We start from the raw sequence: 17,751 nt of genomic DNA, 5'->3' as shown, positions 1-17,751 counted from the left end.
AAAAGAACTAGCAGGGGAACGGCTACATGGGGATCAGGGACCGGAGGCTTCGTCAACTCATTTTTTTAAATTGCTCAGCAGTTTTTGGTCTCACAGCTCAACACGTCAATGAATAAAACAGACCGGGTGTCTCCGAATTGTGCCGTTTCTCGGTCTCGTTGTACTCACGCGATGTTTTTTGAGGAACTCGGGCGTTAGCGTCCAGGGAGCGTTTCGCACCACTTCGTCGACGTAGCGGCAGTGTCTGATGGCGTCGTATCGCTCGTCCTCGTTCATCACCGTGAAGCCCTTGTATTTGTGGGTCAGGTCATCGCTGCACACTTTGAATAGTAAAAAAAAAAAAATAAATAAATCACAGACGTTTGAAATGCCTTCACCATGATTGCCTTCTTGCTTTGGTTTATAAAGTTCCACGCTGATAAGAGGGCTGCTGTTGTGACGCGGACGTTCACAGACTTACCTCCTACGATGAGGTGTGTATTGGGGAAGAGGCACTTAGCCTGCATGAGCGCTCTGGCGTGACCCGAGTGGAAAACATCAAAGATGCCGTCTGCATACACCCGCACCGGTCTGCTAGCTGGACAGAGAGAGAGAGACGAGACATGCAGGGACGAAAGATACATTTATTCTGTACAGAGCGAGTCGAAAATTCAGATGTACTCTGTGAAGAAACAGAGAAGCAGAAGAAATGTGAGAGGAAGAGAAAGAAGAGGAAAGAAAGACGTCAACTGGAAGAACGGAACTCACGCTGTGTTCCCCTCTTGGCCTCCTCCATGCTGACTCTCTCGTAGGGTTTACCGTCAGCCACCAGCTCATCTGCGAAAGGTGCAGGGTGCTTCAATCCCTAGAGGAGCCCGAGATTTTAGAGATCAAGGAAAGATCATCGTACGGTCTGACACACGGCGGATAAAAGCTCTGCTGAGAAAACTAACTTTTCATCCTTTCCGTCGATAAATCAAGCCATGCGTTGGTGAGCCTTTAGGAACAGCTGGACAAACACGCCGCTCAGTGACGGCCAAAGAACACAGCTGACTCACCACGGTACATCTGGGGATTTTCACGAGCCTCTCTCCCTCCTCGGTCTCCCGATTGGAGCTCTCTCTCCTCCTTTTTCTGGACAGCAGCATTTCGCTGGAGCTTTCGGCCTCCATCTGTGTCAAATGCCAAGACAAATGCAATTTAAAAACAGCCGCATACTTCACATAGAGCACGCACTGCTTGGATTAGAAAGGGACACACAGACGCAGATATGAAGTATAATGTTCTGGATATACAAACAGACTGTAAATCTAGACGGCAGTAAGGTTAGGGCAGATGACATCAACCGTGACCCAATAACAGAGGGAGAACGCAGAGTGTGCCTCCGCTCAAAGAACCAGGACGCATTGTATAAATAAACAGAGGCTTTCACTGACACACACACACACACACACACACACACACACACACACACACACAGACACACACACACACACACACACACACACACACACACACACACACACACACACACACACACACACACACACACACACACACACACACACACACACACACACACCTGGGGCGAACTTTCATGCTGCTGACCGAGTTCAGCCGACTTTGTTTTGTAGGCCACATAACAGTCAGCTGGATGACTTCCCAGTGACTTCACACACTGGTTTATCTAATGCTACTTTGCCGTTTGGTGAATTAAAGTTTTGAGAAAGATTGCATGTATAGAATGTCAACAAACTCAACATCTGTGCTAGATATCATAAAGAACAGTTGCAGATTTGACCATTTTCTTGCAATTTCTGTCAATCGACACAGAACCAAATAAACCTGGAAGAGTCTAAGTTTCAACGGTCGGGGTTAATGCAGTCCATGGCTGTATCCTGGCAGAACAGGACTGGGATCTAAAATAGTCTTTTAAGTTCTCTAAAGAGAGTTTCAAAGACCTCTTCCACAATGATGGCGGCACATCCACTCTGTCAGGTGCTCCGTGCAACAATAGCAACGTCTGTTGCTATCCTATCACAAGGGGCTCCTGTGTTACGGGTTAAGACTCTCTGCTCCATTCCACACGTTCCATCACGCCACCCAAAATGATGCCACAGGTCACCAGGGAGGGGTTCATCATTTTTAGACACGTTTAGCCTCGTCACTTCTTTAACTCGCTATTACGACGTAATAACCCAATTCCGAAAGTGTGACTCAGTGCGCAGACAGTACGCGGTATCACATACCTGATCCAACACCGGGCATTTGCAACAGCTGAGAGTGAGAAGCTCTGCAGAGCTCTCTCACACAGTGACAGAAGAGATTTACACGACCAGCACATGTGATCATAACTGAACAGGCTGCTATAAAAAGAAAGCAACAAGGACAGTGCCAAGTCTTATTTAACCACATGCTTTGCTACAGAGGTCCATGATAGCCCCTGCAAACTTATTTAGTAAGAAAAAGTGAATAAGACTTATATTTACAGAAGGCACCTGTGACCAGGGCTATGTCTACTACATATTTTGAAAAGGTGGAATTAGAGATTGGCATTTTTTTTTCTTGATAATAGAATCAAATGGCTCATCGACGATCAAAACAGATGCCAATCAACTAATTGTTTCAGCTCTAAGATTGCTCACTGTTAGCTGTATATATATTGCCATTTCTTGGTACAGCAGTGTGGACATGGAGCTCCATAAAAAAGTCAATGTTGTATTCTGTTATTGTACTTTCAGAAAAGTAAAAATGCAGAAATCAAGTGTCAATTTTGCACACACAAAAAAAGAAAGAAAAAGGCCACTGGAATCCGGGCTCCTGATGGTTCCCGGACCACAGTTTGAGAACCACAGGCTTTCAGCTGAATTTCACACAATGTTCCCGATGCCTAGGCTTCTCGCTTCTGTTCGTATGTCACTTAAACTTACCGTCACACCGTCATACCAGAAGTTAACTCGAGTTAGCGTGATACACATACGGATCGTTAGACTAAATGACAGTAGTTCATTATATGATTAAACAACTAACATACGAGTTGCGCTGGTGCCACCGGTTGTGCAGCTTCTGTCAAACCCTGGCTTACTGGACGCTTTCGCCTATAACAGAAAACACTTAAAATCAATATGCTAACTACCCCCCCAATAGTAATGTTAGCTTACGTTTAACAACTTTAGGTTACTGCTCAACGTTACTTACTGTTCACTCTTTTGTCCGGAATGTTGGTTTGCAGGAGTGGGCGGCTTCGTACTGCAGGTTAGCTAACTAACAGCAAAAAAAAAAAAAAAAAGCTAGCTAACGCTGCTACAGTCGGATGCTAGGTAGCAAGCTAGCTGTAAAGCTAGTCGGCTTGTTAGCTAACTTTAGCCGTTAGCTCGCTGGTTAGCTGACACCAGCAACAACGGTCGATACGTTACGAACAACCCTGTGGGTCCGAACGCGCCGAGGCTAAACACAACTAATGTTTGAAGGACAAGAGAAAAGTATCAGCAGTGACAGCTTGTACTACAACGCTGACAGGTCAACAACCCAGGAACTACAAAACTTCGACATCCTTAAAGGAACTGATATGGCGAGACGGACATTTCCGGTGTCGTCTCGCGCTGTCACCTAGTGGACAGTGGAGGTTCTGTACGCTGCAGGAGGACCTTCTTATGTACGGTCTATGAGAAGGACACACATACGATGTCCTTCGTTTAGTAATCAAGTAGCAGATGCTGCTAAGCTATCAAATAAAATGAAACATGCAGTCTGTTTATGGATAATCCAAATCTCTCGTGTAGCCTTTAAACCATTTTTTTTTTTTTAAATGTACGCATTTCCTCACACATTCAAATAGGCTACCATGCAAACATGTAATCATTTTAATTAATTTTAGTTTATAATTAGTATACTTTAATCTATGTTTTATTTTGTGTAAACAGAGCTTTTACACCATTTATTTAATTGTTTAATTTTTTTTTATCATTTATGCCTATACTTTTCCTGAAATGGCCTGAAATACAGTTTTTGAAATCTATATTTATAGCATTTTTTATGTAGATTTTAGCTCTTTTTTTTTAATCTGTAACTGTTGCACACTTAAGACAAGTGATTATATTAATAAAAAAAACCGATTATAAGAATGATACTACTTTGTGGAAATGTTTTTTTCTTATTTGTTGAATTTAAATGGATTTTTATTAGGATTTTATGTGATGGGTCTACACAACATATAGTCATGTATGTGTTGTACCCTTTTTGCTATGAAGCCCCTAAATAATATCTGATGTGAACAATTACCTTCAGAAGTCACATAATTAGTTAAATTAATTCCACCTGTGTGTGATCAAAATCAGATTAGACATCAAAGAGACCAAAGAAAAAGCCTGAAGGAGATGGACAGCTCCACGGCACAGCCTGGAGTATCACACTCCATAGAGTTGGGCTTTTTGGAAGAGTGGCCAGAAAAATAGCCATTTCTCGAAGAAATATAGTTTGGCGTTTCCCACATGCATTTTGGGGAATTCCAAACATGTCTTACTTTTGTGGTGCCATATTTGTTATCATGTTATAATGGTGGATTTTATGGCTTTTTTTGTGGGATGTTCCTGATATATACGAGAGATTGCACACAATGAAAATTGGTGGCACCAAATCACGTTTAGGGCCCTCATAAAAGGGTGTGAATATATGCAGGCACCACTTTTCTTTTCTTATTTTAGAAATTCACTTCACCAATTCCAACTATCATTACTATCCATTACAAAATAGTCAAATATAATCCAGGTTGTAATGCAACAAAGCACCTAGGAGCTGTAGGTTGTTTTAGTTGTGTTTAACACAATCAATTCCATGTAAACGTGTTACTGTTTGACTATTGATAGCTAACTACAACTGCTGTCACTGCTGAGTGTCTACTGGACAATAAGTGAACCTCTGCTGACAAATGAAAGCATCCTTTGGAATAATATGGCTGCAATTCCGTCAGATATTATGCAAGCAAACAAAGTTCACACTGCTAAAGCCCTAAAGTAGACTACAAGGTTGTAGACCCAGCAGGTTCGAAACCTGCCTGAGTTGATTCTTTGGCCACATGGGGGGAAGCAAATATCCGGCTGTATCAGCAACACTTGCAAATTAGAAACAGCAGCTGTAAGAGTAACGAGCAAAAGGAGAAAGGACCAAACAATTTCAGCTTTTGATTCGGTTATTTAGAATAACTTTTTACAGTTTGATATCAGGTTTAACTGATTCATTCAGTAGCCATAACGCTGGCCGTACTTTGCTTTGTGGGTTCTTTTCAGCCCATTTTGACTCAGGAACGGCGACATTTCATCTGCAGCAAGCAAGACAGAAGTTTCATTCGAATATCGGCAACGTTACAAGATTTTAGAACAGGAAAACTGAGCGCAGCCCTTTAACTTGCACGGTGGTAATCTGGTTTAATTAAGCGCAGAGGTAGAGAAGCTGTGGAGTGAAGGGTCGAGAGCTGAAAACATTACCCTGGAGCTGCTCCTCTCGTGTCCTGCAGAGAGCTCCAGGACAAGGTGCAATTTCACTTGAAGATCAGAGGGGCACAGGTTAAAATAATTGATACCCTGGAGGTGTGGTAAAGTTGTGCAACGAAATCTGCTTTACATTGCAGTTATGCAACTATTCTGTGGTCCTCTTGATTCACTGCTATTAAGAAGTGTTTAATGCCAATTAGGAGAATAACTTCTGTTTTAAATGTGTTGTGACGTCGTGTAACTAACAGCCCAGATGTTAGAATCTTGCAACATATTGTAATTTTTCCATCACAAAACAATGGAGGTAATATTTACAATCTCATTCAACGTGAAAATGAATTCTTCAGGGAGTTTATTATCTCATCAGTTTACTTTGAAATTGCCACGTGGTTCATCCAGATTAACCGTATCCGACAAATGGCTCAATTTGTTTATTAAATATTGGTAATATATGGAAATAATATACGAGCGTTAGTCTGACAAGGCAGCAGAAATATTGAAAGAAAATGTCAGATTCTTGAGGGCGTTAAATGTTGTTGTTTTTTTACCCGACTTACACCGTTTTTTTGAAACAAGTTGATTTATTTTGTGAGGCGGCTGGTTTGTCTCAGCGCCCAGGTAAAATAAATGTATATGATTTGACAGTAACAGGTACCCTTCCATTTCTGACATGTGTACAGAGCAATTACAGTATGATCTTCACCATTAGCCAGCTGGCAGAGCCCCTATAGACTCCCTGTCTCTTCTTGCACTCTTTGATCGTAGCCTCACCTGCTGGTTTGAAGGATAGCATTTGCTTCGCCGTTGAAATGACAAACACTGAGCAGGCATGCAAACCCCCCCCCCCCCCTCGAGGAAAAGATAAAAAACATGAAGGGAGTTAAGATAACCTGAGATTGTAATGAAGCAAAATCAGTCAGCTGACTGATCCACTCTGTCTTTGATTTAGTCATGTGCAAAGCTTGAGCTGGGTGTAGGTTTTAGGCCTGATTTGACAGAGCATGTCCTTTGCGTGTTCTAGCTGGTGGGTCAGCTGAAACACACACACACACACACACACACACACACACACACACGCAGGAAGCTTCTAATGGGTTACATCATCATTTACCACCATCAGCAATCCCTTAATTAACGCAGCCTGTTCACACTTGTAATAATGTTGTTTCCCAACATGTTGTCTGCAATTGTGACAGGAAGGACATAAGACATGGGATTCAGGTTCTGGCGGCAAATATCCTGAAAATTGCACACGTTATACACATTTATTGAAAACTTTATAGCTTATTTTGTGCATTTATGTGTATTTTTTTTGCCGTCTAGCAATTCAGCAATATGTCTATCAATGTGGAAACCAATATAAGTGGCCTTTTGAGAACTCTAAGCAACAATTTCCCAGGCTGTGTTACTTGGTGACTTGGTGTTTGGACAAGCTAGCCCATAATTCTTGCATATTTCTCGGGGACTTAAACAGCAGTTGACTGTGCTCGCCCCCTTACTTTTTGACTGGCCGAGACCAAAGTTAAAAGGACGCATCCAGCTGTTTTGGGACGGAGGGTTAATTTTTACCTTCCAGGCATGTCAAGAATTCAGCTACGGCGGAGCGGTGTGTGTGTGTGTGTGTGTGTGTGTGTGTGTGTGTGTCGCCATGTATTGCAAATTGGGTCCGTAAAACAGAAAATGTTGTTTGTCTGACAGCTATAGATTTAGGGAAAACATTGTGTTTTTGAATGTGTGGAGACGTGGGAAACCACCTGGAGAATTACACCCCTGGGAAATAAAAGCTTAACAATTCTAAAAACCAATATCTGAAGGAATGCATAACTTCTACCTCCACTGATAGCTTCATCCAGGACTGTGACTCCAGAAACTGGACTGTGCACACCAGCAGGAGCCCCGCTGTCACAGGACAGTCTCTTGTGGCTTTACAAGGGGTCCTACTTTGTTTGAAGTTGGCCTTTTATCTCTGGTTCACGCTCAGCGTCCTAATGAGCTCTTCCACGTCTCAACAGAAAATGCGCGAAGGGGGCGGAGTCAGGCCTTCTTGCAGCTCAGTGGCCAATGGAAAGGCCCCGGTATTAACGACAGTATTTATGAACAGTTATGTTGTGCGGCAGATTAGACCTGGACCGGGGAGATGCAACAACAGGTGAGCCGTTTTCTTATTCACTCTAGTGGTCGAGTTTAAACGTAGAGCTTTACGTATAAGGCAACCTTTGCTTTGCAATGTCTATGTTTTTGTTGTAAATGCCCACTGAGACAATGTTTTAGCCAAATTCTCTGACAAATGTTTAAAAAGAGAATCTTTGTGATTGATAAATGAATATCAGACAGCTACTACATTTGTGCTTTCAATATCCATTTGCTTGCATATACTTATTTCATAGGCTTTTTGTGAACAACAGCATTTACGTAAGACAGAATGCAAAAACAATCTAGGTTTTTTTTCTTGATATTGTAATTGCAGATGTCCAGGATGATTTTCCAGGTGTCCCCGTTGAGGACGCTTTGCTACGTGCTGTTAATGGCAGGTTTGTCTCAGTAAAATGCATGAAATGATTCTTCTTTACGTAGGAGTTAAAACCTCACCAATACAAAGTGGAATTGTATCTGCTGATAGCTCCGTTCATGTAGTCACTGTTCCCCTTTAATTGCTGTGTATTGCTTTGGAGGAGTGAAGAGTTTCCGTTGTTTATGGCGTCTAACATACTCACTGCCTCCCTCCAGGTTTGCTAGAAGCGACGTCTCTGATGAAAGTAAAGAATCCTGGAGGTATTTAATCCACCAGCATTATTAATCACGTTGTGATCCAAGTCTATTTTTTATATTTAAGTTATCATTTAAGTTTACTGAACTCAATATATAAGTGAATGTACCTAAAATTATGAAGTTTAGGTGAAACTATTTCTTGAAAGATACCGGCACTCTGCTTTTAATACTATTATACTGGCAGAAACGATCTTCATACAAACAATTGTTATCCTATAAACTGTGCAAATAACCAATAATACGTTTTTTAAATGGCCCAGCTGATCCTAAGATTTGAAAACCTAACCTTACATACATGTTTTTAATAATTACTAACATAATGCCTTGCAAATTGGAATTTAAATTGCAATTCTTTCCCCTGTTATAATCCCTGATTTTGTGTTCTTCCACAGGGAATCCAGTTAACATTGGCTCTGATCAGGCACACGATTTCTTTGCTAATTCTCGACCTAAGAGGAACATTGATCCAAAGTGGTACAGAGGCTCGCCCGATTTCCAGTCCTACTACCGCTTCTACAACAGTATCGGACACATTGAGGGAGTACGTTGAGGTTGATTTGAGATTCTTATAATATGTGGTTGTACTTGTATTACACTGTTCAGCGGAAAGAAACCTGTTTTCATTTCTTCTCTGATATGTTTCTCTATCAGCTCTATGAGATCGACAGGATCAGGATGTTGTATCAGCAGATGCGTCACTTGGAGGTCACCTATGGCCCAGATGCCTCCAGCTACCAAAATGTAATGGGTGTGCTGACTACCACCGCTCCACCAACGACTGCCACTCAGCCCCCTCCACCACCCACCACCCCTGCCCCCACACCAGACCCTCTGGAGAATGCTCAGAGGATCTATCTGTGTAACCCCAAAGACCCACTGTGCAAACCTCAGATCGTCTACATGCCAACAGGGGCCGTTGCAGTACTGTGTGACCCACGTGTCAACCCCGCCTGCAGGCCCAAAACAGAGGAGGAGATAAAAGCCGCTGCTCCTCCCCAACCACCCCCAGCTGCTCCGGCTCCCAAAAAGTCTGTGCAAACTCCCCCTCCTCCTCCTCCTCCTATCACTGTTAAAAGTATGGAGTATGACTGCGATCCGTACTGGGACCCCGACTGCCTCGTCGATCACCCGCCCCGCCCCATCCAGGAAACATCCGCACCAGAAGCACCCGCTGAAGAGAAAGTGGAGAAAGAGGAAGTAGCAGAAGTCAAGGAAAGTGTCACCGAAGAACCAGCCACCCAGAAAAGCCCTTACTTCGACCCTTATGATTTCAAACGAGACCTTTATGACCCCTTGCGTTATGCCGATCCAGCTCCCGAACCACAGTAAAAACAAAGAAATACCTAAGAAATGACGGCCTTCCATACAGGGTAAGACTGCAATATTAAATCGCAAGACTGTGAGCAAATCCACTTTAAAAACAAAGGTTGATATTCAAATCGTGCAAATCATCAAATGTTGTACAGGACAGACATGTAGACAATGCCTTTACTGTGTTCGCAGTTTTCCACATGACAAACCACACTGACTGATTTGTATGGGTGCTCATAAGAAATGCACAAAAACTTTTGTATGGAATACAAACATTAAAAAAATAATAATAAAAAAAATGATTGACAAATGTTAATAAATATGTGTGATTTTATATTTCATTTTAGTTTTGACTAAACAACCAAACAGTGTGTAGCTACAATTGTCTCAATTTCAGGAAGCCACAACATTAAAATGCTGCTTACATCGTTAATCGGCAGGTATAATAATTATATATTATAATCATTTTTTTTCTAATTAAGTCTCGGGAATTGGACATTCTTCTTCTATATTTATTTCAATACTTTTATACATAATTTATTGATTTTGTGGCAGTGATAATATTAGTTAAATAAAGGATCTGAATACTTCTTTCACTGCTGCTGCTGAACAAAACCCATCAAGAAATTCTTCAGGAAACTGCAACTTTCCGCCAGTAGGTGGCAGTGATGTTCTACTTTAACAGTTGTTCGGCCGACCACCGAAGAAGAAGTCCGCGGCGGCGTTAATTAGCTAACTGCCTCTCTTCCAGCATCATCAGTCTCCACCATCACTTCTCTGCTCTTCAGGCTTAACGCACGCAAATAAGCAGGATTCTACTGTCATCTATCTTCGTACATCTAATATCTGATACCAGGTATTTTTTCATCACGCCGCCATAACCGTGTTGTTTTTCATACGTGTCAGTGGACGGGACGGTACAGCGGAGAGGCTCGGGCGTTGGTTCTGCGATGCTACCGTTATGTTCGCTCATTGTGACAGCAAGGCCTACCGGCTGCCATGGAGATTAGCATGCTAACGCAGCTAAACTGGACGTCCGCGCCTCACGGCGTAGCCGTTAATTCGATTATAATAAGGTTCGACCCAGAGGAAAAGCCTCCGTGACGTAACGCATTCACTAAATACGCGATTTGTGGTGAATAAACAAACGGATGTTTAGCGAGTTTACGTTGTTATCTGAGGATGTGTGAGGGCGGCTCAGTGGCGTTGGAGCATCTCGGTGGTCCAGGACGCTCCCCGACACAAACATAACACAATAAGACCAGCGTTATGACATGAATGTGACCTGATGATGAATGATGACGTGTTGTGAAGCTGCTGTATGTATTTAGCCACACCATCACTAAAACGCTGCTAGCTCTGACTTTTTAACATAACGTGTAAGAGTCTAACACACTAATAATATGTATTTGTGAACATAACGGGAGGATTTGTATAATTACCTTTTGCCTTTACAGATTTTAGTATGTATTTTTTTGTTTTTTTTTGTTTTTGGAATAATCCACCGTCTCAGTCGGTTTCATTTCATAAGCAGAAAACAGATAAAGGGAACCTTGTTGTGAACAGCTGGCTGGTGTTCACATGTCAGCAGTATGACCGGCCCAGGGCTACCTAACGGCGGATGCAGCACAGAGAGTTTACTGCTGCAGACATCACGATCTGGACGTTGCAGCACTAGATGTGTGTGTGTGTGTGTGTGTGTGTGTGTGTGTGTGTGTGTGTGTGTGTGTAGTTTGCACACTGGAAAAAAGCTGAATTACTGGTTCTACTGTTTAATGAATTACTTGAATATAATCTGTCTCGCTTAGCTCAGCATCCACCTTTTTTTTTTCTTTTTTTTTACCAACTTTGTCTCAGTCTAGAGAAAGCAAACCAGTGCAAAGCTTGATTTCTTCTTGCATGATTTAAGACACAATTGCATCAAATAGAGGACTGGGACCCATCATTATTTTGCTTCTCAATATATCGATTAATCATTTAGTCCAGAACTGCATTACTTGTTGCAACACTCAAATAATACTTAGTTTACTACCATGTTTACTACCATGTATGACAAAGAAAAGCAGAAAATCTTAGAGTGTTTGCTTAAAAAATGACTAAACCGTTAATCGATAAATCAAAATAGCTGACAATTTATTTAATCCATTTATGGACTTTATCGTTTCAACTCTAAAATAGATCTGCGGTGTAGTTTTGAAGCGTACATTAGCGTCGGTTGGTAGATGCACCTCAACGCTCACATGGACCAAACGGGGCGATTAGGAACAGCTCTTATTATAAGTGATGTCCTCTTATATCGATGAACCGTGATTAAACAACTCATAAGAATTCAAAAGAGAGTAAAAAAAGGGTTTGAAGTATTTCTTGAAGACTCTCTACGTTGCCCCCCGTATCGTCCTCTCTCCCTCCTGCAGCATGTCTGACAAGAGCGAGCTGAAGGCTGAGCTGGAGCGGAAGAAGCAACGGATCGCCCAGATTCGAGAGGAGAAGAAGAGAAAAGAGGAGGAGAAGAAAAAGAAGGACGTAAGCGGGTAGCAACGATAGCGTCGACGTCTCTGACGCCGTACCTGAAGAACCCAGCTCGGCTGCTGCTTTTGTCTTCAGCTTGTTCTGTGCTCCGCAGGGAGACTCCAAGCGAGGAGCCGAGGCGGGCGGCGGGTCCTCGGGCGGTCATGAAGACTCCGACCTGGAGAGGAAGAGGAGGGAGGCGGAGGCGCTGCTGCAGAGTGTCGGCATCACCGCCGACATACACCACGGTAAACGGCCCATGCCTGCATGCTTCTATTGTGACCTTTCACCCCCACTTATCTGCCATCGATTTCTGGTGTGCTTGATGCAGTTGCAGTGTTTATATTAAAGTCCCCTCTAACTATGTGGTCTGGCTTGGTTTCTGTCACTGCCCCCCCCCCCCCCCCCCCCTCTCACAATATCTGAACACTTTATATGTTGCTGCATGACACCTAAAACCTGCCTGCCATTTATCTTCATTCTCTCTTCTCTCCCCTGTGTGTGTCATTTTTTTTCCGTTTTGTCCTCCTTACTGCATGCAAACTCACTCACTCACTCACTCACTCACTCACTCACTCGCTCCCTCACACACTTCTTCCATACCTCCCTCCCTCCCTCCCTCACTCACTCTCTCTCTCCCTCCCTCGCTCACTCCATTCATTGACTTACAAACACACACACACGCACACGCACACACACACACTCACAGCTCAGCCCCTGAGGGTAGTAACAGAAGATACATGTCTGTTTCACTACCTAGTCCCCGCCCCCATGTCTCCCTCCAACAAATCAGTGGGCAGCGATGCAGGAAGCCAAGATTCTGGGGATGGAAACGCAGGACCAAGGTCTGTGTGTGTGTGTGTGTGTGTGTGTGTGTGTGTGTGTGTGTGTGTGAATATGAGAGACGGAGATAGAGATTGGTTGTTTAAAGTCATTTTAATATAATTTTGGGTTGTACCTGCATGTACAGTGTGTGTGTGAGAACATGTTGAATATACTCGATGAACTCTGACCTCCTCTCCTCTCTGCCTTTTCACCGACACGCTGACGTTTCTCAATTAACACGCTCTTCATTCTTCTTCTTCTCTCTCTCTCCCTCTCTCTCTCTCTCCCTCTCTCTCTCTCTCTCTCTCTCTCTCTCTCTCTCTCTCTCTCTCTCTCTGTCTTTCTTCTCCTCTGTATGCTGTCTTTCACGTTTCTTAATTTCCTTCCCTCTTCGGCTGTCTTTTTTGCGTTTGGTTTCATCCTCTTGTTTTCCCTTTTTCTTTCTGTCTGTCCCATCTTTCTCTGACTAACACCGTCTGGTGGTTTGGCTGTAGGACATTGCATTGGGACCCTGACCCCTCTACTCTGCAACTGCACTCCGACTCTGAGCTGATGGGGTACTGCTCCTCCTCTCTCCTTTAGCTTGTCTTCCGACTTTATTCAGTGTGTGTGGTTTCACCTTAGATCTGTCTAAATGTGTTAGTGTTATGTCTGTACATCGTCATTTATGTCTCTACGTGTAGAATTTTCATTCCGTTCTGCATCGCAAACCTTTGTATGCGTGACCTTATTTCCGCCATGTTGTGTGTGTGTGTGTGTGTGTGTGTGTGTGTGTGTGTGTGTGTGTGTGTGTGTGCGTGTAGACGTGGAGCCGTGAGGCTGGGCATGTCCAAAGTGACCCAGGTCGACTTTGCCCCGAAGGAATTAGTAGCCTACTCCAAAGAAACACAGACGCCCACCGAGACCCTGACGCACACCGATCAGAAAGCAGGTAGACGAACAAATACGCCAACAAAAAAAAAACAACTAAAAGTTCCACCTTGGTTAAATCAACATCGAATAAGAACGACATCAAATCTGTTTGTTGTCCAGATGAGGAAGATGATGAGGAGATAACTGCTCCCCCAAATGCAGAGGACGCCCAGGAGGACAAAGGTGAACATGGCGATCAGCAAGAGGAGGGTAAGGATCATGTAAACTCTCAAAGTGTGAGCTGGTAATTTCCATCCATCCAGCATCACGTTACCGGTAACCAAGAAGGTTTTTTGTTCTTCCATCTTTATCGAATCCTCATTGGTGTGTACAGACACTCCCAAAGAGCTGACGGAAGAAGAGAAGCTGCAGGTCCTGCACTCCGAGGAATTCCTGTCGTTTTTCGAGCGAGGCAGCAGAATCGTGGAGCGAGCTCTCGCTGAGCACGTGGACGTCTGCTTCGACTACAGCGGCAGAGACCTAGAGGACAAGGAGGGGTGAGGCGCACGAACAAAACCCTGTCGAAGAACAATAAATAAACAGCTAAGATAGAGGTTTAAGGCGGGTTTGATGATCTTGTTTTTTTTTTTTTTTTTTTCCCTCTTCGGCAGTGATTTGCAAGCAGGCGCAAAGCTGGTTCTCAACAGACAGTTTGCAGACGAGCGCTGGACTAAAAACAGAGTGGTCACCTGTCTCGACTGGTCACCTCAGGTGGGTTGTATTTGCCATCGATCCCCACAGAGAAATTCATCCTATCACACGTCTGCGAGAGCAGACTCCTATGTTTGACCAACGCTGCGTTTCCTCTCAGTATCCAGAGCTGCTGGTGGCCTCGTATAACAACAACGAGGATGCTCCCCATGAGCCGGATGGAGTGGCGCTGGTCTGGAACCTGAAGTACAAGAAGAACACGCCCGAGTACATCTTCCACTGCCAGGTACGGAAATAATTCACCGTGAACACAGTGTTACCCCGGATGTCCCAGGTTCAAATTCCAGACTTCCAAGAGTCTATTTTTTTTTTCTTCTGTCCTCTAGTCAGAGGTGATGTCAGCCGGGTTCGCAAAGTTCCACCCCAACCTGGTGGTGGGTGGGACGTACTCCGGACAGATCGTCTTGTGGGACAACAGGAGCAACAAGCGCACCCCAGTTCAGAGAACTCCTCTGTCTGCAGCCGCGCACACGGTAACCTTTTTATGTCGACACACTCTCTCGCAAACCATTTACTTTAAGGTCGATTTAAGATTGATTCAGCCAATCCGTTTTTTGTTTTTGTTGTTTTTTTTTTGCTCTGCTCAGCACCCGGTTTACTGCGTGAACGTGGTCGGAACCCAAAACGCCAACAACCTGATCAGCATTTCCACCGACGGCAAGATGTGCTCCTGGAGCCTCGACATGCTCTCCCAGCCACAGGTGCGCTGAACTCGCCCGGGACGGATTCATGATTAATGACAGACGCGGCGTCCTAAATGTCCGATTGGCGGGGTCTGACCCCCCCCCTTGTGCGTGTTTGTTTCCCCTCCCCCCCCCTGCAGGACAGTCTGGAGCTGGTCTTCAAACAGAGCAAAGCGGTGGCCGTCACCTCCATGGCCTTCCCTCTGGGCGACGTGAACAACTTCGTGGTGGGGAGCGAGGACGGCTCGGTCTACACGGCCTGTCGCCACGGGAGGTGCGTGACCTTTGACCTCCGTCCTCATTAGCGCGAACTTCCAACAAATCGTGGGGAAAAGCCTCGAGGGGAAAAGAAGGTAATTAGCATTTTTTTTTACGATTGTTTTTACGTGCGTTGCAGCAAGGCGGGCATCACCGAGGTGTTCGAGGGCCACCATGGTCCGGTGACCGGGCTGAGCTGTCACAGTGCCGGAGGCCCCGTCGACTTCTCTCATCTCTTCATCTCCTCCTCTTTTGACTGGACTGTCAAACTCTGGAGCACTAAGGTGAGACAGTCACAGTCGCTTTGCAAAGCTGTTTTTTTTTTTTTTTTTGTTAAATCCACTTTCAGTCCCGATAATCCAACTCCCCCTCCGTCCTTCCCGTTCTTCTGTGCAGAGCACCCGTCCGTTGTACTCGTTCGAAGACAGTTGCGACTACGTCTACGACGCCATGTGGTCTCCGACGCACCCGGCTCTGTTCGCTTGCGTGGACCTGGCCGGACGCCTGGACCTGTGGAACCTCAATAACGATACCGAAGTACGCTCACGCGATTCACCGAATAAGACCTTTTAATTTCACCCCCTGTAGCGTGACATTTTTGGGAAACACGCCTTTTTTTTTTCCGTTATGGTATCAATGTTCTCATTCTTCCCATGAGCCTCATCAACATGTGGCTGTCTAAGAACAGGGAATCCTGTTGACCATACATGAATCTGTAAGCTGCTATGTGTGTGTGTTTTTTTTTTTTAAGGTTCCCACCGCCAGCGTGTATGTGGAGGGCGCCCCGGCACTGAACCGCGTCAGATGGGCTCACTCCGGTAAAGAGATTGCCACCGGGGACTCGGAGGGGCAGGTGCAGGTCTACGACGTAGGGGAGGTGAGATGTCGCGTTTTCTTTCGGCCGTCGCTCTCTCCGGCTTTTCTCTTTACGCGCCGATGACACAAACGTCGTCCCTCGTCTCTTGTCTCCCCGCAGCAAATATGCGTGCCCAAGGCCGACGAGTGGACGCGCTTCGTCAGGACGCTGGCCGAGATCAACGAGAGCCGAGACGAAGCCGAGGAACTGGCCAACGTCTGACGGCGCACCGACGGCCGCTCACGCATTTCTCTCTAGTCCACTACGCCGCCTACAGCGCACTGCCCGACATCCGCCAGAGGAGCGGCGCTCCGCTCCTCTCCGGCTCCCAGCTTTTCCACCTACTACTTACACGGATCGGCCTGAGGAGATTTGCAGAGCTTAGAATGGATAGAAAAAGATCCGGGTGTTTTTTTTTTTATGTGTTTTTTTGAATGTGAGAGTTTTAGAGTACGTGGGTAGGGACGATGTTTAAGTGGTCGAAAGTGTAAAACGGGCAAAGGGAACACAGGGAAGTGATTTTCAGCACAGATGTGACGTCTAGCTTTGAGGACAATCCTCAGGGTTTCCAGACGCTGCTCTTCTCCTCAGGCCTCAACCAAACTCAGCCCTTTTTTTAAAATATGCAAACCTTTGTACTTGCACCTTTTTATTACCATTTGAGTGTTTTTACATGTTTTAATATTTTTCGGGGAGACACGCTTGCGCACATGGCTGTGTGAGTAATTCAGCAGAGCTAAAAGAAAGAACAGCCGACACACATATCTCTCCTCTATCAGATCCTCTTCATCCTCACTTGACTTTGACGACTACAAACAGCTGACGCGTTCACACATGCGACCTCTGGCCTGTGCGGAAGTGTGTCATTCCTACATTTCAACCACTACAATATTTAATATTTATTCTGGTGGTTGCGCTTATTTAAATATTTTGTGTAAATGCTGCTTTGTACTAAATGCTTTAGTACATTACTAAGATTAGCACTGCAAGCTTTTTACCAGGCAACATCAGTTCCTATACTTGCCTCGACTCTATTGACACTAGTATGATTTCTGTACCAAAGGTTATGGTTTTATACTCTGTACCTGTGTAATGAGTAGTAGAACAGTTTCCTGACTCGTCCTCTTTACGAGGATCCAAACAAACTACAGTTAGATTTAACAGGAGGTGCAAAGCTGAGGTTGTAAACTACTTTACCTTTTTACCACGAATGAGTTTCATCCTTTTTCCCCTTTTTTTTCCCCCATCCAATCGTTCGCTCCCTCTAGGACCCAGCGGACTCAGAACGCTTTCTCTTCAATGTTTAAAAATGAGCTGAAAATGCAGCGTCTCAACCATATTTGATAGAACATGAACGAGATCAGTATTCTGCATATACTTATTGTACTGTATGCTTTCCTGTTGCTGTTCCCGATACAGTTAATGGTTGCACTCCCCCCCCCCCCCCCCC

At 44.6% G+C, this 17,751-nt stretch overlaps 3 protein-coding genes across 7 annotated transcripts in view; 2 read left to right on the top strand and 1 right to left on the bottom strand.

Annotated features, from left to right (window-relative positions):
* pcyt1aa (phosphate cytidylyltransferase 1A, choline a) overlaps positions 1 to 3,560 on the bottom strand; it is a 4,984-nt gene extending 1,424 nt beyond the window's left edge. Inside the window, exons 1-5 of one of the 2 annotated variants that reach the window (XM_068702618.1) lie at positions 3,178 to 3,560; positions 1,038 to 1,151; positions 748 to 844; positions 461 to 577; positions 169 to 320 (exon numbers count right to left, since the gene is read on the bottom strand). In XM_068702618.1, coding sequence (XP_068558719.1) covers positions 169 to 320; positions 461 to 577; positions 748 to 844; positions 1,038 to 1,151 — 480 coding nt within the window. In that variant the 5' untranslated portion in view covers positions 3,178 to 3,560. The other variant, XM_068702619.1, reaches the window with a different exon arrangement.
* Positions 3,561 to 7,944: 4,384 nt separating this feature from the next.
* Positions 7,945 to 9,566, top strand: LOC137866601 (uncharacterized). Its single transcript, XM_068702612.1, has 5 exons — positions 7,945 to 7,999; positions 8,196 to 8,240; positions 8,630 to 8,778; positions 8,889 to 9,443; positions 9,480 to 9,566. Exons 1-5 carry the CDS (start codon positions 7,945 to 7,947, stop codon positions 9,564 to 9,566), a joined length of 891 nt encoding a protein of 296 aa, XP_068558713.1.
* A 710-nt stretch (positions 9,567 to 10,276) lies between these two features.
* On the top strand, positions 10,277 to 17,741 carry LOC137866634 (dynein, cytoplasmic 1, intermediate chain 2a-like). Of its 4 annotated transcripts, none has more exons than XM_068702658.1 (17): positions 10,277 to 10,404; positions 11,963 to 12,071; positions 12,172 to 12,304; positions 12,817 to 12,901; positions 13,376 to 13,438; positions 13,685 to 13,812; positions 13,914 to 14,003; positions 14,128 to 14,290; positions 14,405 to 14,504; positions 14,605 to 14,730; positions 14,831 to 14,977; positions 15,092 to 15,205; positions 15,328 to 15,461; positions 15,585 to 15,729; positions 15,842 to 15,982; positions 16,197 to 16,322; positions 16,422 to 17,741. In XM_068702658.1, the coding sequence occupies exons 2-17, from the start codon at positions 11,964 to 11,966 to the stop codon at positions 16,521 to 16,523; spliced, it is 1,905 nt and encodes a 634-aa protein (XP_068558759.1). In that variant the 5' UTR covers positions 10,277 to 10,404; position 11,963; the 3' UTR covers positions 16,524 to 17,741. The 4 variants fall into 4 exon arrangements, with proteins under 4 accessions (XP_068558759.1, XP_068558758.1, XP_068558761.1 ...); XM_068702657.1 differs by having other exon boundaries at positions 12,766 to 12,901; XM_068702660.1 differs by lacking the exon at positions 13,376 to 13,438.
* Positions 17,742 to 17,751: the final 10 nt, after the last annotated feature.

This window comes from Cebidichthys violaceus, unplaced genomic scaffold, assembly GCF_023349555.1.
Source record: "Cebidichthys violaceus isolate CVI_PGR_0920_01 unplaced genomic scaffold, fCebVio1.0.p SCAF_87, whole genome shotgun sequence".
Classification (NCBI taxonomy): Eukaryota; Metazoa; Chordata; class Actinopteri; order Perciformes; family Stichaeidae; genus Cebidichthys; species Cebidichthys violaceus.
This window is presented reverse-complemented; position numbering and strand designations above follow the sequence as displayed.